The following is a 26,375-nucleotide window of genomic DNA, read 5'->3' on the forward strand; positions in this document are numbered from 1 at the left end:
GACACAATTTCTTGTTGTTGCCAACTGGAATGTACTCTGGCTTACTAGAGAGCTGCTATTAGAGGGGAACCTGATGCTGCTTATTTGTAATGGAGATAGATGAGAGATATTGCTAGAGAGATGCTGCTGCAGATAGAGGGATGCTACCACAGGGGAATGCTCTGGGGTTTGCCTATTGATCTCTACTGATGGCTGATAGGTCAATCTATTTCCTAACCTCCTCCTCCCTTCACTCCCTCCCTTCTCCAACCCTCTCCTTCCCAGTTTCTTCTGAAGCTTGTAGCTTCTTCCCTCCCCACCTGAGTGGACTACGATATTTATGAGAAAAAAACTTCTTCCTTTCTTTTCTCAGGTAAGGAGTTTATTGGGATAACAGGACAAGGAAACTGAGGTGAGAGGGATGAGGGTTTCCCTAATCTATAATGAGGGAGAATTTGAGGGTTTGGGAAAGTAGCCCAGTCACAATTGTGACAGAGGGACTGTTAGAGAGATGGATAGAGGACAATTGTTTAAAATCTTCTTTCTTCTTCACAAAGCCACCAAGGTCTCTCAGCCTAATTTCAGAAGCCCCTCCTCAAGGGTCCTTCAGCTTGGGACAAAAGCTAACAAGATCAGTTCAGCTTCTTCCCCCTCAGCTAGCCACCAAGAAAAGTCTCTCCTTCAGCCTGGCTTTCCTCCAACTGTCTTTTCCTGGGAACATTCTGTTTGAAGCCTTCTTCTTGATTGACAGACATGTCCCCAGCCTTGGTTTGCAAGCCTGAAGTTCTCTCTTTCTGGCTTGCCTCTATCACAATATGTAGTTTTGCCTGGGTCCTAGTAGGTGAAGTGTGCCTACAGTCCCTCCCTCCCCCTCTCAGGGATTCAATGTCCTTTATCAGCTATGAAGAAGCTACAGAAGACTGAAACCATCACCCCTGTTCCCCTCGATATTTGGAGAAGTGGGGGGAGACAGCATGGGACATTGTACCCCCACAGTGTAGAAGTTTTTCAGGCAAACTATAGGCAGGAAAATTCCTTTGCTCTCACTATGTACCCTTACCTGACACCAAGTCAAAGGTTTGACTCAGTTACTAGTAGAGGGGGAATTGAGATGGGACAATGAAGCCTCCTGGCCCCCCTGGGGTGTCAGATAAATTTATCTACTGGGAATGGACTGGAGGGATCCTCCAGGCTTTTACAGGGGCTGGTCAGTGGCACAAATGGGGAAATTAATGTTGGTTAAAGTTCATTTATATGCTCCTCTATGCTGACTCCCTGCAGCATGCCTGGTGATTTTCACTGTATAGCTGTGCCCACTGAAGTTGAGTTAAGGATTTGACTCATGCACAAGAAAAAGGAGGGATTGAAGCAAAATAAAACTAAATCCCTGATCCATTGGTTAAGGTATTCATCAGAAAACCTGCTTTTCCCTGTAGAAGGCAAACATCAGGAATGTGCTTTCTCAGGGGAAAGTCAGGCTGCTCAGAGACCAGAATCTAAAGCAACATATGGCCTATGTACCCCAGAGGATGACCCCTTACTAACAAGGAAGAGATAAATCCAGTATAGGATAAGATATATAATGGAATGTCCTGTTCGCCCATGCTAATGGCACATCTGGCTTCTGTAAGATAAGGCTTGCTTGCTCTGGTCATTCTGCCTGGGTCATTGAGACCCATTATTGGTATGATTTGAAGCTGTATATCATTTTGCTTTACATCCTGCACATAAAAACAAAACAAAACAAAACTATAACTTCAGTTTGGGGCAGTTTTCACTAGGAAAGTCTGCCCTGGCCAGTAGCTTCATTTATTAATCAACAGATTAATAAATAAATATTGGCTCCATTAATTCGAATTTCTGTGTGGCCAGACTCGCATTTATGAAGTATCCTCTTCAGTCAAATACTGAAACTGAAACTTAAATACTTTGGCTATGTTAGGAGCAGACAGGACTTGTTGGAAAAGACCCGGATGTTGAGAAAGAGCAAAAGGAGAAGGGGATGGCAAAGATCGAGATGGCCAGTGACATGGAAGCAATGAACATGATGACTTTGGATAGGCTCTGGGAGATAGTGGCATGCTGTGGTCCATAAGGTCGCAAAGAGACGGACCCGACTGAACAACCACAAACGTGAACCTTCGCAGCACAGGACGGGAGGTTAAGTGAGTTGTCCAAAGTAAGAACTAGGGAGTATCTGGAGTCGGATCTGAACTCAGCGGATTCCTGATTGTTCGCTCTGTGCTCTATGGAGCCCCCTAGCCGTCCTGTCCTGCTGCCTTCCCTTCCGAGAAGACATTCCATGCACTTCCCTTTAGAATGTAAGCTTCCTCAAGGCAGGGTCGCCCTTTTTACTTTACCGCTGGTCACACAGTATACTCTTAGCAAAGGATGATGCCCGGACTTGGCCCCTACCCTGGGATTCTTCATTTATAAAATGGGTATAATAATAATGCCTCACTCTGCAAGGTTGTTTTGCAGATTGAATGATCTTTAGAGAACGTATAAACCTTAAGAGTGCGATCGAAATGCTAGATGTTACTTTTATTGGTGGTATTGTCATTGGAAGAATCATTTTTCTTCTTTGAGCTTCAGTTCCCGCATCTGGGAGATGAGGATGGTTTCTCTTAATCCCAAAGAAATCCACTCTCGTTTTCTGTAGGTAATCCCAATTCACAAACGTAGCGAATTTTGAGGATATTGTCCCTACCCGGCCACCGCCGCCTCTGTTGCTAGGCCCCGCCTTTCCATGCGCGTTCTTGGGTCGGTTTGGGCGCCTACGTGGTCCTGACCCGCACGGCGCGCGCGCAACTCTGTGAGTGGGGCGGGGGCGGGGGGCGCGGGACGGTGGGGGCTGCGGAGGGGCGCACGTGGCTACGCGGGCGGGGGGGCGCGCTGAGCTGGAGGTGGGGGGAAGACGAGCAGGCGCCGCGGGGGGCAGTGGGTGGGTGGGGAGCCGGACCCTGGACGCCGCCGGGGCCGCTGGCAGGCTCCGCGTGCTTCGCAGTGGCGCAGCGGGGAGCGCGTCCGCCCAGGGTACCGGGGTCCAGGTTCGATTCCCAGTGACCCGGGTTCGAGTCCCGATGGCGCATGGCTTTAGTTTGTAAAAAGAGATCATGGAGATAACAACCATGGGGTTGGGGGTTGGGGAGTCTTTCCTATGTTGTTAACCATGTTCATGCCACTTTTCATTGTACACCCATGTCCCATGGCCCAGCACACGTAAGCCATTAATGGTTGCTTCTCCCTAGGCAGTAGGCACTTAATAAATACTCCTCCAGCACACTGCAAACGATTAATCATTGCTTCTCCCTAGGCTGTAGGTGCTTAATAAATGCTGTCTCAGTGCAGTTATTAATAAATGCTCCTCCCTGCAGGAGGAGGAGCTTCTTTTGGATCGATAGTTTATTAACTTAAAAAAAATTTGCAGTTTAATCGATTACCTTGGTTATCCCATATGTTTTTAAAAGCCATTGGGGGGTGGAGACGTCTTGGTAGCTCAGAGGATGGATAGCCAGGCTACAGACTGGAGGTCCTGGGTTCAAATGTGGCCTCAAATACTTCCTGACTGTATAACTGGACAAATCCCTTAACCCCCATTGCCTAGCCTTTACTACTCTTCTGCCTTAGAACCAATGCACAGTATTGATTCTAAGATGGAAGGTAAGGGTAAAAATAAAGTCATTTCTAAAGGGTTTCAAGACATCTAAAGATTCTAATGATTATTATGATGATAGCAATAGCATTTATACAGTGCTTTAATTTTAACAAAGCTTTTTACATATATTGTTAACTCATTTGATACCATAATTCTGGGAAGTAGATACTGTTACCATTACCATTTTAAAAATGGGGAAACTGAGGTTCATGGAGGTTCAGTGTTTTGTTGAGAATCACACAACCAATAAATTATTGAAAGTTACTGAGGCCGCTCATTGGATAGAGAGTCAGGCCTAGAGATGTGAGGTCCTGTGTTCAAATGTGGCCCCAGATACTGCCTAGCTGTGTGAACCTAGGCAAGTCACTTAATTTCCATTGCCTAGCCCTTATGGTTCTTCTGCCTTCAAACTGATACTCAGTATTGATTCTAAGATGGAAGGTAAGGGTTTAAAAAAAGAAGTTATTGGGGCAGTGAGGTGGCTCAGTAAATAGAGGATCTGATCTGGAGATGAAGAGGTCATGGATACACATCTGGCCTCAAATATTTCCTAGCTATGTGATTCTGGACAAGTCACTTTAACCCCCATTGCCTAACCCTTACTCCTCATCTGCCTGACTCTAACCATTGAGCCACCTAGCTGCTCCCTTATAATTTTCCAAATGAGGAAACTAAGTCCACAGGTAGGTTAACTTAACTTGTCCACTAATAAACCACAGTAGTAGGTGTTGGGGATACCAAGAAAGAAATGAAATAATCCTTGGCCTCAAAAAGCTTAAATTCTAATGGGGGAGGGGGCACATGAATAAAGATAATTACATATGTCACAAAGTGCAATTTATTTAGCCAAGAGCTAGCCATTAGGCAGAGCGGAAAAATCATTGTTCAGATGGGTCACATAAGATGCTCCTTCAAGGGATTCCCATAGGTGGGAGATGGCAGGTGGTGCCCAGAGCAGCAAACAGGCCAGTGTGGTTGAGTGGTTAGTGTGTGAAGGAGAGGAGTAAGGCAAGAAATCTGGAAAGGCAGGAGAACCAGAGAGAGAGAGGAAGAGACCTATTTGGATCTATGTTTTAAGAATCTTTACCTCTCTATTAATCTTATAAGTATACTCAGACTTGTGCCTTAAGTATTGCTCTCTGTCTTTCTCCCTCCTTTCTCTCTCTTTCTCCCCCTCCTTCCTTTCTCTTTCCTTCTCTTTCTCTCCCTATCTCTGTCTTTCTCCCTCCTTTCTCTCTGTCTCTCTCTCCCTCTCCCCTCAATTCCTTGCCAAGAATGTTCATAGTCTGTGCTACCACTTCCTTTCTTCCCACCCTTTTTAATTCTTTGCATTCTGCCTTCTGACCTCATCATGGCACCAAAACTGCCATCCCATGTCAGGGTCCTGAATAAAGCCCTCCTTCCAGGGTACTACTTTTTTTTTTTTTTTTAATTTAAGCTCTTACCTTCCATCTTAGCATCAATACTGTATATTGGTTCTAAGGCTGAAGAGCAGCAACCCTTGTTGGTGAACCTTTTCCCAGTTCAATTCAAACTGTCTGTGAGCCCCAACCAACCCCACCCCTACCCCCATCACCTGAGTGAGAAAATTCTTCCTTTACTCGACTGGACATTGGGGTGAGGCAATGCAAAAAAGATTGCTTGTTGGGAAGAAGGGGAACAGCAGCTCCCCAAGGGCCAGCTCTCCATATGAGCCATGTCTTTGCCAATGCTGGGCTAGTCCAGGGTCATATAGCTGGGAAGTGTCTGAGGCAAGATTTGAAGTTAGGACCTCCTGCTTCTAGGCCTGGCTCTCAATCCACTCAGCCACCTAACTACCCCTGTTGCCTTTGTTTTTCTATTCCCAGTGCTTAGCACACACAGTGCCCTGTACCTAGTAAGTGCTTAATCAATGTTGGCTGGCTGATTCCTTTCCCTCTCTGTGTGCCCTTGTAGCTGGTGCCAGAGGTAACCAGAGTCGGGTGTGTGGTGCCATCTGCCCTCCATGGGAGCTTCCCTCTTGAAGCTTGAGGCTGTAGCCTGGCAAACTGCCCGCCGAAATCGCTCCCCACTGCCTCTGCTGTGGTCTGCACTCCGGGGCCTCAGGTAGCGTGTGTTGCCAGCTCTAGCAATTCCCTTGGCCTTTACCATTCCCACAGCTGCCTCTGTTTGATCACTTTTAAGTCACTTTCCTCCATTCTTTTCAGGCAGACCCCCATGGCTGAGTACCTGGAAGCTGCGCCCGTGAGGGCTGATCCTGGGACTGTGGCCAAAGAGGACCCAGGGAACAAAGTCAGGGGAAGCAAGGATCGAGGTCTGAGGAAATGGGAAGAAGCTGAACCCCAAACTAAGAAGCTGAAGAGCAGTGAGGAAGAGGAAGAACACTGTAAGAAACTCCCCAAAAGGAAGATTGTTCTGCTGATGGCCTATTCTGGGAAAGGTTACCACGGGATGCAGGTACAGGAACAAATTGCTGGCTGCCCACTGCATGGGGGCTGGTAATTTCTGGGGGGTTATACTTTGAGATTTCCACTTCTGAAAGGCAGAGGTAATGTCGAGAGCTAGCCTCAGAGACTGGAAAAACTGAGTTCAAATTCTATCTCAGATATGTCCTGGCAAGAAGATATTAACCTGCACTGGTAGAGAGCCTACTCCCATGAGCTTCCCATCCTGATGAAATCTCAGATCCATCCAAAAAAATGTTTAAAGAAGGGGCAGCTGTGTAGCACAGTGGATAGAGTGCCAGGCCTGGAGTTGGGAGGACCTGTTTTCCCATCTAGCTTTAGAGGCTCCTTAGCCCTGTGACCCTGGGCAAGTCACATAATCTCATTGCCTAGCCCTTACCACTCTTCTGCCTGGGAACCAATACTCAGTATTGATTCTAAGACACAAGGTAAGGGTTTTTAAAAAAGTAACCTTTTGAGCTCCAGCACTAGCACACTTTTATTTGTATTCCCAGCACTTCAAGGTCTTTATAAATGTGTTATTTATATATTGTTATCTCTGTATATCTCCATCTACCAACTATTGTTCCTAATCCTGATGCTAAGATGAAAGATAAGGGTTTTAAAAAAAGACAACAGAGAAATGGAGGTTCTAGAAGGAACCAGTCCATCAGTGGAAGGGGCCTTAGGGTCAGAGTGGATTTTTAGGGTGGCACTGGGAGAGAAAGTTCAGAGGAAAAAACCTGTGCATGGATGCCAGGTCCCTGTCCTAAGGCATGGATGGAGGAATCACTCTCTGCATTGGTAGGACTCACTATCCTTGAAATATTCCACTGAGAACCAGAGAGCAGAGCTAGATTCAAGAAGTAGAAAGTGCAAAGAGGTAGATGTTTTCTTGAGGTGGTGACAGAAAAACTTAACCACAGTGGGCACAGTCCTCCAGTCGTATGGGCTCCTTGGGAGGAGATGTTCCCTCCCCATTGTATACTTTCCTTCCCCTCTCCCTGCCTCCTACACTCCCCAGAAATCTGAGCAAAGGCTGGATGGTTCCTTATTGGGTAAGCTGTAGCCGGGAATCTAGTGAAGATTCCAGATTGGGTTGCCTGGCCTCTGGTGTTCTGGGTAGGGTCAGATGCCTTACCAGTGCCTGGCCGTGACTGAGCTTGGGAAGGTCCTACTGGTATGGTCATCCAGAGGAAGGCTCTTGACTACTTGTTTAGCCATTGGGTGATAAAGGATCCAAGGTCCTTGACATGGAGGAATTGCAACTAGCTTGAGTGGAGGAAATTCCTAGATTAGGGAAGCCACTAATACTTGCCATCTTGGGAGCCAGACTAAAGAGAGTAGGGCTTAAGCTGCAAAGGTTGGAGGTCCCCCTAGGATCGTAGAGCTGGAAGGGACTTTGGAGCCCAGCTAGTCCAGCCTTGTTTATGTTACAGATGAGGAAACTGAGGTCTTCATCAGAGACTGCCCTCATTCCCATGTTTCTTTTTTTTTCTTTTAACCCTTACCTTATCTGTCTAAGACTCAGTGTTGTAGTGATTCCAAGGCAGAAGAGTGATAAGGGCTAGGCAATGGGAGTTAAATGACTTGCCTTAGAGACAGCTTTCCCTTGTTTCTGGCCTCTAAATTCAGTTGCCATTGCAACAGGAATAAAGCCAAGAATGAATCAGTTTTGTCCATCCATCCATCCATCCCACTCCACCCCACCCCACTCTACATTTCTGAAGTCAGGATAATTAACAAGTCAATCAGCATTTATAAAGCACCTGCTATGTGCTAAGCAGGGGCAGCCCAGTGGTCTGGAAAGAACTCAGATCTGGCTTCAGATATTTATTAGCTCTGTGACCCTGGCCAAGTCATTTCACCTTGTTTGCCTCCGTTTCCTCATCTGCCAGATGAGCTGGAGAAGGACATGGCAAACCAGTCCAGTATCTTCACCAAAAAAAACCCAAATAGGGTTATGGGGAGTTGGATGTGACTAAAATGGCTGAATGATAAAATGTGCCATTTAGTGCTAAGTGCTTTATATGCAGAGACACATCAATGTTGGTGTATAAGGCCTGGCATTTGAGATATCTATCTGTATAACAAAATATCATATATTACCCACATATAATATACAGTTTGCAGCACACAACATTACATATACTATTGTAACATTATAACACAGCATAATATAGTATAACAGTATATTATACTACCTATTATATTAATATAGAGTATAATCTATAATATAATGTAAAATTGTAAATTGATTTTAATTCCATTTTTAAAATAGGCTTAATAGTCTCCCACAACTCTGGTAACTTCAACCTTCACCTAAATTCTTGGAGAACCTTGTCTAAAGGTCAAGCCATTGTCTTGTAATTACCACCACCCTTTACTCTAGCAGCCTTGCTTGTTGGAGTCTCAGTTCTATTATTGTAATTTGAATCTCCAGCCTGGTTTTGTCCAGTCTTTGTAACCTCGCCCACTTGACCCAAATTCCCACTGATCTCCACCAAAGCCACAAACTCCTGCCCCCTTGGTCGGGAGCCTACTATTATCTGAGGACCGTTCCCATTTTCTGAAAGGAGAGGAGTTGAGGTCACTCCCATCACACCTTCCTCATTAAAATGCCTGCCAGGTGGGATTGACTTACCCTTACCAGGGGAGGTCCAAATGATGTATTGTCAGGCCTACAGGAAGGAAGACACACCAAGACTGAAAAGGCCTGCCTGGTCAGCCCTCACTCAGGGTCTTCTGGTGGAACTGAAGCAGCTTTTTAACCTACTTTGTTAACAGATTAGTATGCTTTGTTAATAAATTGATAAAGCTTGGAAATTTTGAACTCTTCATGATCCCATTTGGGGTTTTCTTGGCAAAGACACTGGAGTACTTTGCCATTTCATTTGACAGATGAGGAGACTGAAGCAAATGGGATTAAGTAATTTGCCCAGGGTCACACAGCTTATAAGTGTCTGGGGCTGAATTTGAACTTGGGTCTTTCTGACTCTATGTCTAGCACTGTTATAAATAAAAATTAATCTTGGAGGCTTTGTGCTAAACTTATAAGCATTTATTAGAAAAACAAGAGTAAGAGAAATAAAGTTTCCAGTCATAAGTGGCATCAAGTCCTGGATTCCGGACCAGTAGATCTCTCCCACTCCTACTCCACTACTTGACAAGGGATGGCAAGAGCTCAGAGAAAGAGTTTTTCAAACCTAAGCTCCTCCCCAGGATCCTAACATTGGCCAAAGGCTTTCATACTTCAATCTGTGGGCGCCCTCTGTGATTCCTCTGTCTATCCACTGGGGTGAGTCATCAGGAATTGAGGTCCTCTAGATATTTAATTCACACAGCACTCTATCTACTGTGACACCTAGCTGTCCATGTCTCATATTAGTACCTATTTATATACATCAGATATCCTTGTACCAGTCTCTATATATACTCATATATATATATACACACACACTCATATTAAGTTAAAATTATTCTCTTGTTAAACATCAGATATCAAGAATAAACATTAAAATATCAATTATAATTTATGTATTAAATATTAAAATACATAATGAACATTAAAATGGCAATGTGTGATAACATATTACATATATTATTTTATTTATTTTTTTAACCCTTACCTTCCATCTTGGAGTCAATACTGTGCATTGGTTCCAAGGCAGAAGAGTGGTAAGGGCTAGGCAATGGGGGTCAAGTGACTTGCCCAGGGTCAACCAGCTGGGAAGTGTCTGAGGCTAGATGTGAACCTAGGACCTCTCGTCTACATATATTATTTTAATATATATTCTACCCAGCTAGATATAGGATATATTTGTAACATGTTAAATTAGTATATATAAAATGTAGGTATAATCTCATATACTAGACCCTATATAAACATATATTAAATATTTTTCAATTATTCCATTAACCATTTAATATAATAATAATAATAATAAATATTAAATCATCCATATTATATAACATTACATATATTATTTTAATAGATATTTTATTCAGAGATATATAGATATCTCATATGTCCATCTAAGAATTACATATTTATAACATAGTATATATGTTAAATTGTTATATATAAAATGTCTATATAATCTCATATACCAGTTCCTATATATAATACACACATTAAATATTTTAAAATTATTTGATTATGTTAAATATTCAATATGGTAATGATAAATACTAGAATGTATAATATTACATATAATTTTAAGACATATTCTATCCAGATAGATATAAATATCTGTTATACCAATCCCTTTCTCTATATACTATATAATAGTTATAACAGAGCATGTAAAATGTATGTATATAATATCATATACCAGTGCCTATAACTATACACATGATAAACATATTAAAATTATTGTGTTAAATGTCTAACAGATCAGTAAAATTAAACATTAATATGGTATAACATGTTACATATATTATTTTAATATTATAGATATCTCATACTAATCTATAGCATATAGGTTAAGTTATTGTATATAAAATGAGTGTGTACAATCTCATATGTCAGGCCCTTCCTGCTCACAGATTCATTGACTTTAAGTGCTGCATTTTAGGGTCAGGAAGCCCTGTGTTCAAGTGACCTTAACACTGACCCATGACATGTCACTTCACCTGTATGTGCCTAGGTCTTATTTCCTAGAACTCTTCTTCAGAGACTTAGAATGACTGGGCTCTAGGTAGGATGGAGTTCTTCAAACTGATTTGATCAATCACAGATATTTGAGAAAGATGCTGGGAACTGGAGTTTGTGGGGAGGCTCCCTTTGGGATGATCTCATGGGCTCCCATCTTAGTCAGGTTTGGCCAGAAGTGGTTGCTAGGTATCCTTGGGAGTTGGGGATTTCAATTTAGAGTCATGGTTGTGAGAGTTTGGTGTCCCCTTCATATGTAAGCACCATCAGACTTCTTTTTCATTCTCTAGAACTAAGGAAAATGTCAGTGATCCCTCACTTTATTGACTCAAGTGGTCAGTCTACCAATAGTCCATTGCTATTATCCTTTATTGCTTTGTTTCAAAAGTAGAAAATAAAGCAATTTCCTCCCTTTTTCAGAGGAACTTGGGCTCTTCACAGTTCAAGACTATTGAAGATGACTTGGTGTTTGCCCTTGTTCAGTCTGGCTGCATTCCAGAGAACCATGGGGAAGATATGAGGAAAATGGCCTTTCAGAGGTGTGCGCGGACAGACAAGGTATTCTACTTTTTTTTTTTTTAAGATTTTACTGATGCTCTTAAAAAATCCATGTCACTTACCAGCTTGCCAACCAAAGTTCTCCCTTGAAATGGAAATATAATAATATGATAATAATAGGTACCACTTCTGTAGTACGTACATTTGTCAGGCACTGAGCTAAGAGCTTTACAATTATTATATATGAACCTCACAGCAACCCTGGCAGGTAGGTTCTGTTATTATCCCCATTTTACTGATGAGGAAGTTGAGGCAAATGAGTTAACTGAATTGCCCAGTATGTGGGTCTCCTGGGAAGATTGAAAGAATTGCAGGCATGCAGCCCACATCTGCTTCTTACCTATAATAAAAGAAAGTTGTTTTTCAGACAGGTAAGTTCCCATAATTTAGCAAGTGTCTGAGGTAAGATTTGAACTTGTCTTCCAGCCTCTAGACCTGGATGCACTTTGCCACCCAGCCGTTAAGGGAAGTACACCTTCACATTGGCTGTGTTTGACAATCTTCTTCATTCTCCATCTTCTAATCCCCCATTTTTCTTTTAAGAGGAATTTTTTTTTTTAATTTTTACCTTCCATTTTAGGATTAATACTAAGCTAGTTACATCAGACTGGGGAGTGTTGTAGGCTGCATGATCCCCATGGGTTTCATGTTTGAACCTTTTGCTCTAGCAAAAAAAAAAAAGTTAAACCCTTATCTTCCTTCTTAGAATAAATACTGTGTTTTGGTTCCAAGGTAGAAGAACATTAAAGGCTAGGCAATGGGGGTTAAGTGACTTGCTCAGGGTCACACAGCTAGGAAGTGTCTGAGGATAGATTTGAACCCAGGATCTCCTGTCTTGAGGCCTGCCTCTCAATCCATGGAACCACTTAGCTGCCCTCTGACAACTTTCTTTTTTTTAAACAATTAAATTTTTATTGATATACTTTGATTCCCTTCTGTATTTTCCTTCTCCCACAAACCATCTCATAATTTTTTTTTAAACCCTTACCTTCCAATCTTGGAGTCAATACTGTGTATTGGCTCCAAGGCAGAAGAGTGGTAAGGGCTAGGCAATGGGGATCAAGGGACTTGCCCAGGGTCACACAGCTGGGAAGTGTCTGAGGCCAGATTTGAACCTAGGACCTCCCGTCTCTAGGCCTGGCTCTCGATCCAATGAGCCACCCAGCTGCCCCCCATCTCATAGTTTTTTTAATAAAAAAGAGGAAGGAGAGGGAAAAAATCCAGCAAAACCAAAAAACACTTTGGGGAAAAAATTTCTAACACCTCAGGGAGGTTCTGATTTGTGTGCATAATGAATCCTGTGATTGGTCTCACACATTCAGATTCTCACTATTTGAAGTTAATTGTGTCAAATTGGCCATTGGTTCAGCCCCGTGGAAAGATTCAGGGCATATTCAGCTCCTTTACAGGATTCATCATTGTTACAGTTAAAAGAGTGGTTGCCTTAAACTGTGACTGAGAAAATAGAGTTTCAAGATTTTGAATTTCCAAACTGTAAAGATAATTTTTTTGTGTCTTGGTTTTATATTAAAAATAAGTGGTCGCCATGGGAAAAATTCCCAAATATGAATACCCAAGTCAGCTGGGTTTTATGGAGATTTTAATTAATACAAATTAAGGAATTAATGAAAGGGGGAGAGAGAGTAAGAGGAAATAATGGGGAAAGGCCTAGACCAGTCTAGGCCAGTCAGTCTTTAATCCACTCACCACAAGATTTGTCCCAAGCAAGATTCTAGTGTTCAGAGAGACGCTCCAGTTTAGCTCAGGAAGCTGAATTAAGTTCAGCCACTGAGAGAGCTCCAGCAGCCTCCTCTGACTTCTGACCTCCAATTCAGCTCCAAAGCTGAACTTACTCAGAGGCCTAAACCCCTTCCTTTTAAAGAAAATTTTCTCCTATGTCACCTCCCCTAAATTTCTATGTCTACCAATCATAGTAGACGTTTTCCAAAGGACTGACCATTCTTAATTCACACCTGAGTAGACTAAAACTTTTGAGTAATTCACACCTGAGTAGACTAATCTTGTCCTTTGCAAGTTGCCTGATTAATTTGATCTTCATAGGTACTTAGCACACTTTGTATTAGATCTAAAAATAGACCTAGCTTAAGGGTTCTTGTTTCACTTTAAGTATGGGTTGGGGACTTTTCATTGTTCAATCAGGAGTTTACAACTTTATCTTCCCCTAAAGTATGCCTAAGTATGAGTGGAGTAATGTTAGAGTTCCCACCTACATTCCTGACTAAGTACCTTCATTGAAAAATAAGGGGATAGCAGCTTTAACAAAAAATGTTCTAAGGTAGAGTCTGAGAATTTTTAAGATTCACATCATTGAGGCCTAGCAGGAGATGCTTCTTCCAGGAAGACTAATTCTCCCTAGAAGTCATTTGAACTCTGTTCTTGGTCAATGCATTGATTTCCTAGCTCACTTGGCTTTGGTATTACTTATTTCCAATTTTGTGGATGCTATTCCCTTGACTCTGCATACCTCACTTTCTATCAGGTTCTCATGAGTCTTCACTGCTTGTCATCTGTGACACAGAGACAATCCATACCATGGTTTGTTAATCATTCTCCCAGTCCTTTTTCACCCACTTTGTTTGCTGCTACAGAAAAAGTGTGGCCATGAGTATTTTTTTACATAAGGGATTTCCCCCTCTTTTTTGAACCTCCTTGGAGTATATATTATCATGATTATAAACTGAGAGACAAAATTTGGAGCATGATCAATTTATTAGTTAGTCTAGCAGTTTCCAATAAATTGGGTCAGTGGCTTCATTCAGTGACCAAAGGAGGCTTTTATAACAATTAGTAAGATGACAGAACAAAATCTTGAGCAACATGTTTCTTCTTCTGATTGGCAAGTGGTGACATAGTCAGAATTGAGATTACATCTTTTGGACTTCCAATGAGAGTAGTCTTCAGGGGATGAGACATACCACAATAGTTTAAACTGCTGAGATTTGACCTTTTCAGTTAATCAGTCTTTTCTGGGAAGTGGGTGATAGGTGGGGTTTACTAAGGTAGAAGTGATTACAAGACAAAAGCTTGACCTTTAGGCAAATTTCTCAGGATGTGAGGTGAAGGGTAACTTACCCCTGCAATATTCTCTCCCAGTCTCCCCATCCCAAATCACTTTATATACTTTGGTTTGATTAAACTAAAAAAAGAAAAAAAAGGAACCCTCATGTCCTTTTTAAATTAACTGATAAGATGATGGCTAGAAGCTAATTGATCAAGTCAAACATCTCATTTGGGATTCTCAGTTCTCGTTATAATCATCATTTTAAAAAACATTAGTTCATCTTAAGAGAAACAGACACTTTAGGTTTGCTCCCTACTCAGGTCTCCTGGGAAGATTGGAAGAATTCTGGACATGCAGGCCTCATCTACTTCTTACTTATGTAAAAGAAAGGTGTTATTCAGATAGGTGAAAGTAAAGTATCCCTCTTTACTGAACTTTCTGTAGACATGTATTCCTCTTGTGTCTGGGATAGGGGTCCGTCGACAGTTTGGACAAAGAGAGAGCCAGACCTGTGGGATTCACTCTTATCTAGTTTTTTCTCTTTCTTACTTTTTTGAACAACTCTTTAGCATAGGACTGTTACCTAATGTCCACTTTGTTTTATGGGATCTCCAAATTTTCCCCTGTCCCTTGGGAACTTTCCTTAAGAGAAGCCTCAGACAGTACCCAATGACCTTAGCTTAAGTGAATTAGTAGATATAATTAAATCTTAAGTACTCTTTTGTCTTAGAAATTTCTCCCATTGTATCAGAGGTCTCTCCCTGGCAGCCCAATGGACTCCTTCCCTTGTGTCCATTGTAGAGCCTCTTATTGAACCTTCCTATCCTACATTCTCAAAAAGATATATAAGACCCCAAGTTCTCTAGCTCATTGGAAAATCTCCTTTTGAGGCTTTTTCCCCAGAGACATTGTTCCCAGAGTCCCAGAACTTTGGCTCTGGGTAGTATCTAGTGCTTGACTCTGTGTAGTGGCTGCTCTGAGCATTGTCTTCCCTGTCCTGATTAGACTTGTTCTTTCTTAACTACTTTAGTAGTTCTGTCTTTTTCAAGGTTGACACTGTGGATATTTAAAATACAATATGGTGTATCTATGATGTTTAAAATCATAATAAGACAGTGGGTGATCATCAGAATCCCTACTATGTATGGCCTTCATTCCAGAACTCCTGACAGCCTTACTGAGATTAGTTGTTTAGAAAATGGCCACCCAGTTAGTCTATTGAAGGCCTTTAGATAGGCTTCCTTGAACAGCTGATATGCCAACCAGCTTCTCCAAGCCAGAATATCCTGCTCCATTTCTAATCAGAAGCCCCTCATCCCACTCCTTTTAAAAGGCCTCCTCTGTGGGAGGTTTTCTGGCTGAGAGGACTTAGCTCCACATGCAAGCTTAACTTTTCTCTCTCATTAATTCCCACTGATTTTAAGGTTTTTGTCTCCAAAGATTTTCCATGTATAAAATACTCAGTCATCTTGTCAGTCCCTCCATGTGGACTTCTGTTTATCTTTCCCTTTCCTGCCCCCCAAATAGGTACAGCTTGGGTTTCGTAGCATAATTTAGATTTTACATGGGAATTCCAACCTTGTCCTGCTCGCCTGTCCAATCCCCCAACCTCTGCTCCAGATGTTCTAACAGGTATCTCCTTCCCAGGGTGTGTCTGCCGCTGGCCAGATTGTATCATTGAAGGTGTGGCTCATTGACAACATTTTGGAAAAGATTAATAGTCACCTTCCATCCCATATCAGGATCCTAGGTAAGAACAGAGAAGGTGCCAAGAGGTTTGAGTTGCCCACAAGTCACCTTCTATTGTCATCTTAGCTATAATTCAATGATCTTGGTGTTAGAAGGGGGCCTTAGAGGCAGGTCATCTAATCCAACCTCTTTTAATAGTCATTCTTTAACTCATTCAGTAATTAACCAAGTATATTTAATGCTCTATACCCAGTCTCCCAACCTTCTCTGGGGCCAACTTTATCCTTATAAATTGCCCAGCATTCATTCGAAGGTTTCCTTGGTCCTCGTTGTTCTGGCCATCTATGTTGTAGCCCTTATTCTTGTTTCCTGCTTCTGATGACTTCCCCCTGCATTTGTTCATGTAACTCTTCTTATATACACACAGATTGATATTTCTTCATGTTTCCCACTCACTTAGCACTTACTTTATTTCTCCAGGTCTTTGCTACTACAGAAAATGCTGTTGTAATTTGAAATTATGCCAACAAATATGTCCAACTTGACCCAGAGATTCCTCTGCGGGGCAGAGTCTCAGGAGGTCACTGACAAGGAAGACTCAGGTCACACCAAAATGTTTGCAGTAGCCCTTTTTGGTGGTAGCAATGAATTAACTGGAAACAAAGCCCTTCACATCTCACCTCAGACGCTTCCTAGCTGTGTGACCCTGGGCAAGTCATTTAACCCCCATTGCCTAGCCCTTACCACTCTTTAGCCTTGGAACCAATACATACTATTGATTCCAAGATGGAAGGTTAAGGATTAAAAAAAAAAAGTTACCCATATGCTGCGTTCAAAGAGGAATGGAAAAGATCTTCACAAATTGATGCAGAAGAAAGTGAGCAGAGCAAATACAATAATATACAGGACATGTTGAGGATGTAAATGGGAGAAGCAACCACCATAATCTGTGCACAGAGTGCTAGAGCCTGAAATTAGGAAAATCTGAGCTAAAACCCAGGCTCCGATACTTCCTAGCTATGTGCCCCATGGCAAGTCATTTCACCTCTGTCTGTCTCAGTTTCTACATCTGTAAAATGGGGATGATACCACCGACCCTCTGGGGTGGTTATGAAGATCAAATGAAGTAATAATTAAAAAGTGCTTATTACAGTGCTTGGCACATAGTAGATGTAATTATGTAAAGGCTTATTCCTTTCCCTATTTCTTCCCTATAAAATGCTGGGGGCTTCCTTGCCTTCATTGCACACAATTTATTTTATATTATAATTTTGTGTCTCCCTTCAAATAGAGTGCTCAATCCTTGGGGGCAGGGAATATGACTTTTTTTTTTATCCTTACTTTTGGTCTGAGTAACAACTCTAAGACAAAAGGGTAAGGAGAAGGCAATTGAGGTTCAGTTACTTGTCCAGGATCATACAGCTAAGAGATACCTGAGGCCACATTTGAACCCAGATCCTCCTGTGTCAAGGCCAGGTCCTCCATCCACTGTGCTACTTACCTACTCCTTTTTCCCCTCTTAGTATCAGTTCTAAGACAGAGGAGTGGCAAGGACTGGGTAATCAGAATTAAGAGACTTGCTCAGGGTCTCATAGCTAGGAAGTATCTGAGGCCAGATTTGAACCCAGGACCTCCTGACTCCATCCCTGGCACTCCATCCACTGAGCCTCCTAGCTGCCCCTGGAATATGATGTCTTAGGAAAAAAAAAAAACACAATATTTTGTGTGTATGGAGCATGCACTGTTTTTTATCAACTTGGGGAATTCCTGCTATTGGATCTCTCCTCATTAAAGTGAACCCTTGCCCTTGGAGGTTCAAAGAGGATAAGGAGATCAGAAGGGACCTTAGAGATCATCTAGTCCAACTCAATTTTTGCAGATGAAGAAACTGAGGCACAGAGAGAGAAAATCAGTTATAAAGGCCATGGGAGGACTCAACCCTATTAAATAAGTCCTCTTTCCTCTCAAATTCTCGAAACTTTTGGTCTCAGAACCCTTTATAGTCTTAAATATTATTGAAGACCCAAAGATTGTATTTGTGAGTTATATTTAATGTACTAGAAATTTAAAATGAGTAAATGATAAAATACGTATTTCTTACATGCTTACATAAATCATTTTTTTTTTATAAAAGAGAACTTTATTGTCCAAAATGAGAAAATCTAGTGAAAAAGATGACACTATTTAACCTGTTCTTTCAAATCTCTTTAATGTCTGGCTTAAATAGAAGATAGCTGGATTCTACTATTTGTTTCTGCATTCATTGATGTGATATGTGAGTTGAAATATATGAAGAAAAACTTACACAGATGTGTAAGTTTGTAAAGGGGGGGGTATTTTATGGGTAAATAACATCTTTATGTTATTATGAACATAGTTTGGATCTCAGGGACCCCCTGAAAGGATCTTGGAGACTGCCAGGGGTCTTCAGACTACACTTAGAGAATCACTACTCGGTCCCTGCTGCCTTCTGTACGTGGGAGATGCTTAATACATTTTGACTGAATTTTTAGTGAAGGGAGCAACGTGGTATCAGTGTGGCATCCTCCATTTGAAGAATTTGAAGAAGAACTGGGTTGAAAACCTGGTTCTTCCATGCCTCAGCTGTGTCACTTTGGACAAATACCCTCTCCTGGGCTCATTTACCTGATCTATTTTAATACTAAAAATCGGTTGTCAGTCATATTCTAGTTATGATCTGACTCTTCATGTCCTCATTTGGGGTTTCCTTGGCAAAGATACTGGAATGGTTTGCTAGTTCCTCCTCTGGCTGATTTTACAGATGAGGAAATTGAGGCAAACAAGGACAAGTGACTTGCCCAGGTTCACACAGCTACTAAATGTCTGAAGCCAAATTTGAACTCAAGTCCTCCTGACTCCAGGCCCTATGCTATATCCACTGTACCACCTACCTTCCCAATACTATGAATAATAGCTAACATTTACATAGGCATTGTGATAAACACTTTACAGATATTCTAATTTGATTCTGACAAGAACTCTGGGAGCTTGGTGCTATCATTATCCCCATTTTACCAATGAGGAAACTGAGGCAAATTTAATTTAAATGCCTTGTTCGGGATCACACAACTAGTAAGTGTCTGAGGTCAGTTTTGAACTCAGCTCTTCTGGATGCCAGACCCAGAGCTCCATCCACTTTGCTAACAGCTACCTCTATGATGGGATGATTTCAAAGTACAGTCAACAAACATTTATTAAGCACCTAATATGTGCCTGGCACTGGATATACAACCACAAAAAATGAAACAATCCCTAGGCTAGATGAGCTTATATTCTAATTGGGAGAGATGAGAATAAATAATATATTTATATTAAATATATTTTATTTATATATAAAAATTTATTTTTATATAAAAATAAATAAATAAAACAAAAAATAGCATAAATATAAAATTAATCAGTAGATATGAATGCATGCAGAGTAGTTAAATACAAGTTAATTTGGGAGGGAAGGACAGCTAGATAGCCCCATAGTGCATAGAGTGCTGGGCTGGGAGTCAAGAAGATTCATCTTCCTCAGTTCGAATCTGGACTCAAACACTTATGAGCTGGATGTCCCTGGATAAGTCACTTCACCCTCTGCCTCAGTTTCCTCATTTTCAAAATGAGCTGGAGAAGGAAATGGCAAACTTCTTTAGTATCTTTGTCAAGAAAACCCTAAATGGGGTCATGAAGAATCAGACACAACTTAAAATAACTCAGCAACAAAAAACAAAATTGAGAGAGAAGACTCAAGCAGTTGAGGGGTTCAGGAAAGACTTCCTGGAGGAGCTTGTTTCAGAAACACGTCCTAGAGGAAGAGGGGGACTCTTGAGTTTGTGCATCCTAAGTGTAGGGGTTGGTCAGTGCAAAGGCCCTCAGGTGAGAGCTTCCCCAGCTCTATGTCCACACTCCTAATCTCACTGAAGTTTATAACATTTCAGGGTTTCTTTTTCCCCCCTTATTCCCATGATTCCTCCTCAGGTTTGAAGAGGGTCACTGGGAGTTTTAATTCGAAGAACAGATGTGACGCGAGGACCTATTTCTACATGCTGCCAACATTTGCCTTTGCCCACAAGGACCACGATGTCCAGGATGAGACGTACCGCCTGAGCTCCGAGACCCTTGAGAAAGTCAACCAGCTCTTGGCCAGCTACAAGGGCACCCACAGCTTTCACAACTTCACCTCCCAGAAGGGCCCCAAGGAGCCCAGCGCCAGGCGCTACATCATGGAAATGCACTGTGAGGCACCTTTTGTGCGGGAAGGCATGGAGTTTGCTGTGATCAAGGTCAAGGGCCAGAGTTTTATGATGCACCAAATCCGGAAGATGGTTGGCCTGGTGATCGCCATCATGAAGGGCTACGTGCCAGAGTCGGTGATGGAGCGCAGCTGGGGAGAGGAGAAAGTGGACATCCCCAAGGCGCCAGGGCTGGGACTTGTGCTGGAGAGGGTCCATTTCGAGCAGTACAATCGGCGATTTGGGAATGATGGGCTGCACGAGCCCCTGGACTGGGTGGAAGAGGAGGAGAAGATGACTGTGTTCAAAGAGCAGTATATCTACCCCACCATCACCAAGACAGAAATGGAAGAACACTCCATGACGAACTGGCTAAACACTCTGCCAAACCACGACTTTGATGCTGGAACTCTTGAGGCCAAGGCTGACATCGAGGACACGAAGGTAAAAAGCTCCCAGTAAGAAGCTGATTTGTGAAAGGGGGATTGGGGCTTCCTGAAGGCTTGGTTGGTTGGTTGGTTGGTTGGTTGGTTGGTTGGTTTTTCCTGGAGCCTCATAAATGAGTTTTAAAAAACTACGTTTGGTCCACGGTTCCCTGAAATTCCCCACTGGTGCCTATCTCTAATCCATGATCCATCGTCCACATAGCTGCCAAATTGTTATTTCCAAAGCACAGATTTGCCGGCAGCACTCTCTCGCTCAGGAAGCTTCTGGGGCTGCCTCCTCTGTACATACAGCCTGACTTTCCAAGCTGATTATATATCTCACCCATCTGTAACTTTCTATCTTTTCTCTCCATGCCTTCACATAGATTACGCCCCATGCTCGGGATGCCCTTCCTTTTTACCTGTCTTTTGAAAGGCTTCTTCAAAAGGTCCTTTTTCATGAGCTTTTCCTCCCACCCTACCCCATATCAACTCCTCAAATATAGGAATGCCTTGTTTTGTCTTTGCAGCCCTAGTGGCTGGTACATGGGAATGGAATGGACTAAGCATTTATTAAGCACCTAATGGATGCCAGGCACTGTGCTAGGGGCTTTACAAATATTACTTCATTAAAAAAATATTACCTCACTTAACCCTCAGAGCAACCCTGTGAGGTAGGGACGGTTATTATCCTTATTTTATAATGAGGAAATTGAACCAGACAATGGTTCAGTGATTTGCCCAGAGTCACAGATCTGTTATCCCCATTTTACAACTGGGGAAATTGAGTCAGATATGTAAATGGTTTGCCCAGGATCATAGAGCTAGTAAGTGTTGGAGGCTAGATTTGAACTTGGATCTTCTTAACTCTAGACTCAGTGCTCTGCCCACTGTACCACCTAGCTGCCTCTCTATAGTAGGTTTAATTTTGCTTATTACTTAATTTATATCTTCATTCCTTGACAAACATAATGAAGACAATGTAATTTAGGGAAAGGGAAAGAGAACTGGTTTTGGAATTGAGACCTGAATATGATTCCTGACTGCCTCAATCAGTATTTGTTAAGAGCCATTTTTCTGTATTACCTTGGGCAAGTCACATCAGCTCTAGCCTACAGTTTCCTCATCTTCAAAATGAAGAGATTTCACTTGACATTGGAGCCCCATCTCTATGTCCTCTTGTTCAAGGATTCATTAAGCACCTACTATGTGTGAGGCATAGGGGACTGATCTCAGAGCTCACAGTAGAGAATGGGAGTAGAAAGGAACACACAGATATCTGCTGGACGAGGTAGAAAGCTCACAAAGAAAGATGTTAATCAAAATCTCTGAATTCCACGTAGAGATAGAAGACTTTGGGCCATATGGGCAGCTTCTACCACTGCATGGGACCTAGCATAACGGCTTGTTTTTCCATTTTTGCTAAGTTTGTTACCCACAGCCTGGTTTCTCTCCTTTTTATATGGTGTTTACCTTGCTTTGTTGTGGGCAGAAACATTCAAAGTTGCAACTAGGAGCCCTGAAGTCTGGTCCTGGCATCAGAATTTTTTTTTCCCCCTTGACAAAATGCTGCAACTTTCTCCAATGTCCCTGACTTTGGAGAGAGACTGACATGGCCTTGCATGATGGCAATATTCAGGGCAATAATTGTGTCCCAACACCTTAGTCATAATGTATTTTTAAAATGTGATTTAAGGGGCTCAACCTAGAAATGAAATAAAACTTTTCCCCAGAGTTTGTGTTTCTTAAAAACAGCACAATATGGTGGGTAGAAAACCGACTTTAAAGCCAGGAAGACATAGGTTCAAATCCAGGCTCTAATATATGCTGATTGTAGGACCCTGAGCAAGGTACAATCTCTTATTGCCCTGGCCAATTCTTAAGTTGCACAGAAAATGCTAACTTGCATCAGTAGAGAGTTACTCTTTCAGGAATCCTTTATATTAATGATATCAGAGGTCTAATCTCTATTTTTCTGGGTTGTGTTTTTTTTTTTTAATGAAAAAAAAAATTTAATCCCAAAATTTATCTTCTTTCTCTCACACTCCCCATTGAAAAAGAAAAAAGAAAAACAGAGCCCTTGTAGCAAATATGCCTAATCAATCAAAACAAATTCCCATTTTGGAGATGTCCAAAAAATCAGTGTCTCCTTCTGTATCCTGAGTCCATTGCCTATCTGTCAAGAGGTGAGTATCATGCCCTGCTTGGTCACTATATTAATGAGAGTTAAATCTTTTAGAGTTATTTGCCTTTGCAGCACTGTTACTGCAGCATAAATTTTCCTCCCGGTTTTACTCAATTCACTTTGTATCTATTCAAACAATTCTTCTCATATGCTCTGAATTGTCATTTTCTGCAGAACAGTTGTCTTCCATTAAATTTATAGAGCAGCTGAGCCAATATAAGTGACAATTCTATCCAAATTAATTTACTTATTCAATGCAATTCTAGCAAAACTACCAAAAAACTTTTTATATTTATTTATTATTTGTTTATGTATATTTATTTTATAGAACTGGGAAAATAATAGAATTCATCTGGAAAAACAAAAGGTCAAGAATATCAAGGAAATCAATGAATCAAAGCCATAATCTTCAAAATAATTTGGGAGGGCAGCTAGGTAACCCAGTGAATAAAGAGCCAGACTGGGTTCAAATCAAATCAGACACTTCTTAGCTATGTGACTGTGGGCAAGTCACTTGACCCTTATTGTCTAGCCTTTATTGCTCTTCCATCTTAGAACCAAATGGCTCTCACTTGGAAGGTAAGAGTTAAAAAAAATAACCCAACACTATCATTACAAAGTCTATATTCCTAGGAGATGAAAGAAAACGGAAAAAGGAACCTATTTGGACAAAAATATTTAGAGCAGCTCTTTTTGTGGGATCAAAGAATTAGAAATCAAGGGGATGCTCATCAATAGGGGAATGACTGAACAAATTGTGGTATATGTATATATTATTATACATAATTGTGGTATATGTATATAGTTGTATATAATATTAGTGTCTCCTTCTGTATTAGTGCTATAAGAAATGATGAGCAGGATGGTTTCAGAAAAACTCAGACTTATTGAATGATACAAAGTGAAGTAAGCAGAACGAGGAGATCAATCTGCAAAGTAACAATAATATTATAAAGAAAATAATTTAACTTGTAGAATGACCTGGTTCAAAGAGTAATCACTAATGGAGTGTCCCAGGGGTTGGTCCTTGGCCTCAGAATTCTTCATTTTTATCAGTGACTTGGAAGAACCCATAAATAACCCAAGTGTCAGATTGGTATCTGCTAGGAAGCTGAGGGAGGACAATTAAACACTGGATAGAAAAGGTCAGACTCCTGAAAGAACTTGAAAGTTTCGTGTAAGATGAAATTTAAGAAAAATGAATGTAAAGCCCTAGACGTGGGTTCAAAAAATCACCTTCTCAAATAACAGGACAGGAGAAGTCTGTCCAGAAAACAGTTGCTATGAAAAAGATCTCAAGTTCTTTTTCAAGGGCGTTTTGGGTAAATAATATATGTGTGACGTGTTAGCACCAAAAGCTAACTGCCCAGGGTTACCCAGCTAGTAAGTAACTAAGGACAGATTTGCACTCAAGAAGACTCATCTTGATTCTATCTATGTGGGATTGCACCAATAAAAATAAAAATTTAAAAAGAGGGAAAGTGATTCCTTGAAACACTTTAAAAAGTAATCTTTACCTTCTATTTTAGAATTAATGCCATCAATTCCAGGTAGAAGAGCAGTAAGGACTAGGCAATTGGGATCAAGTGACTTGCCAGGGTCACAGAGTCAAGAAGTGTCTGAGGCCACCTATCTGCCCTATCCATATAACTTCTTTTTTAAAGCCCTTACCTTCCATTTTAGAATCAATGCTATGTTTTGGTTCTGAGACAGAAGAGTAGTAAAGGCTAGGCAATGGAGACTAAAGTGACGTGTCCAGAGTCATGCAGCTAGGAAGTGTCCGAGGGCAGATCCGAACCCAGGTACTCCTGACTCCAGTCCTGGTGTTCTATCCACTGTGCTACTTAGCTGCCCAGAAGTACTTAAAAAAAAAAAGAATAGAATAGAACAGAAAAGAACAGAACAAAAAGGGAATGCAGACTACCAGTACAACTTTGAAAATAACATGGCTGAATTCAGATATTTAGAAAGAAATGCAAGCTTTATACAGAAGAGATCCATAGTTTCATGTATGGACCTCATTTTCTGTTCTTCTATTTTATTTGGTATTTGTAATTTTAAAAAATTAATCCCCAAACAAATTGTTCTACATGGCCCCAGAAGGCAGAATTAGGACCACAGATAGGGCCACAGAGGAAAATTTAGGGGACTTGAGGTCAGAAGAACTTCCTTAGAGTTACCAGTTTTCTGAAGTGGAGTGGGCTGCCTAGAGTGGAGTGGAGGTGACTTTCCTATAAATTTGATTCTTTCTTTCCTTCCTTATTCCCTTTCTTTTTCTTTCTTGTTTTTAAATTTTTACCTTCTGTCTTAGAGTAAAAACTAAATATTGGTTCTAAGGCAGAAGAGCAGAAAGGGTGAAGCAATCAGAGTTAAATGACTCATCCAGGGTCATACAGCTAGGAAGTGTCTGCAGCCAGATTTGAACCCAGGACATCTCATTTCCTGGCCTGGCTCTTTATTCACTGAGTCATATAGGGGCTGAGTGACTACTTGTGAGCAAATGTTGTAGAAGAGATTCTTGGGTGTGAATTGACCTTAGATGGCCACTGACACCCTCTTCAGATTTGAGATAACATTGTCCTCTGAACCTGTCTTACTCAAATGATGCTCAGTTGAGAGTCTTTTCCTAAGTCTAGAAAACAGAATATAGTTTCTGTTCATCAGGGGACAAACAGGAATTCTCACTACTCAGGTTTTTTCCTCCCATAGGACTCATCCAAAACTTTTCTTTTCTCTTACAGGCCATTGATAGTCTTAAAGGTAGTGATGGAGGCAGAGATGACTCTGACTGAGAGGTCACAAGTTACCAGGGGAGCAGAACCGTATCTCACCAAGACGGTCTTTGGATGCCTCTCTGCAATCCACACAGACACACCAACCCAGCTTATTGGCTTGCTTTTTGTGTCCGGTTTCTTGATGACCGAAAGGAGCTGGGAAAATGGAAGTCATCAGGCGGACAGAAAAAATGTCAGGGCCAGAAATACTTGAAAATTTTATGCTTCAAATAAAGGACTGATTTTGTTCTTTCATTGCCTTCAGGATCCCAAAGCTTGGTAACCTTCTGCGTTTGGATCACAAAATAAACTGCCTCTAGCCTGCTATTAGTTCATTCTCTTAATGTTGCCCATTTTTAGAAAATTGGGAAAGAGAAAACTGTTTTTTTTTTAAAGAAATGATTTTATTAAATAGGTGCAAACTATTTGTGATTTTCTGTTTGTCACACTTATTTATTTTGTCAATTTCTTCCTTGCTGCCATTCATTGATTTCTAGACTAAAGTTTTTTTTTCCTTTCTGGGCAATTTAACACACATTTCCCAAGCATCTTCTGCTTGAAAAGGCCTTTTGTTGGGTGCCAAAGGGAAGACACAGACAAATAAAAGAGGCTTTGTGTCCTCAAGGACTTAGTTCACTACAACAAGCACTTAATTAACTGTCTACTATGTACTGGTTACTGGTTAGGTAATGGGTTAGGCACTGGGGATATAAAAACTAAAATTGAGGTTTGGCTCTATTTTCCATTCTGGAAAATGGGGATAACAATGC

The 26,375-nt window shown here is 41.3% G+C and overlaps 1 protein-coding gene across 2 annotated transcripts; it reads left to right on the forward strand.

Moving 5' to 3' along the window:
* The first annotated feature begins 2,677 nt into the window (after window positions 1-2,677).
* On the forward strand, window positions 2,678-26,030 carry PUS1 (pseudouridine synthase 1). Of its 2 annotated transcripts, XM_007489611.3 has the most exons (7): window positions 2,705-2,794; window positions 5,573-5,722; window positions 5,824-6,073; window positions 11,135-11,272; window positions 15,942-16,044; window positions 19,968-20,665; window positions 25,573-26,030. In XM_007489611.3, the coding sequence occupies exons 2-7, from the start codon at window positions 5,622-5,624 to the stop codon at window positions 25,621-25,623; spliced, it is 1,341 nt and encodes a 446-aa protein (XP_007489673.1). In that variant the 5' UTR covers window positions 2,705-2,794; window positions 5,573-5,621; the 3' UTR covers window positions 25,624-26,030. The 2 variants fall into 2 exon arrangements, with proteins under 2 accessions (XP_007489674.1, XP_007489673.1); XM_007489612.3 differs by lacking the exon at window positions 5,573-5,722 and having other exon boundaries at window positions 2,678-2,794.
* Window positions 26,031-26,375: the final 345 nt, after the last annotated feature.

Source organism: Monodelphis domestica, chromosome 3 (assembly GCF_027887165.1).
Source record: "Monodelphis domestica isolate mMonDom1 chromosome 3, mMonDom1.pri, whole genome shotgun sequence".
In the NCBI taxonomy this organism is placed as follows: domain Eukaryota; kingdom Metazoa; phylum Chordata; class Mammalia; order Didelphimorphia; family Didelphidae; genus Monodelphis; species Monodelphis domestica.

Bases quoted from the DNA above. Each gene is read 5' to 3' on its own strand.
- PUS1 (XM_007489611.3), top strand. From the start codon at position 5,622: ATGGGAGCTTCCCTCTTGAAGCTTGAGGCTGTAGCCTGGCAAACTGCC. The intron at 6,074-11,134 runs GTACAGGAACAA...TCCCTTTTTCAG, and splicing joins AAGGTTACCACGGGATGCAG to AGGAACTTGGGCTCTTCACA. The intron at 11,273-15,941 runs GTATTCTACTTT...TCTCCTTCCCAG, and splicing joins GGTGTGCGCGGACAGACAAG to GGTGTGTCTGCCGCTGGCCA.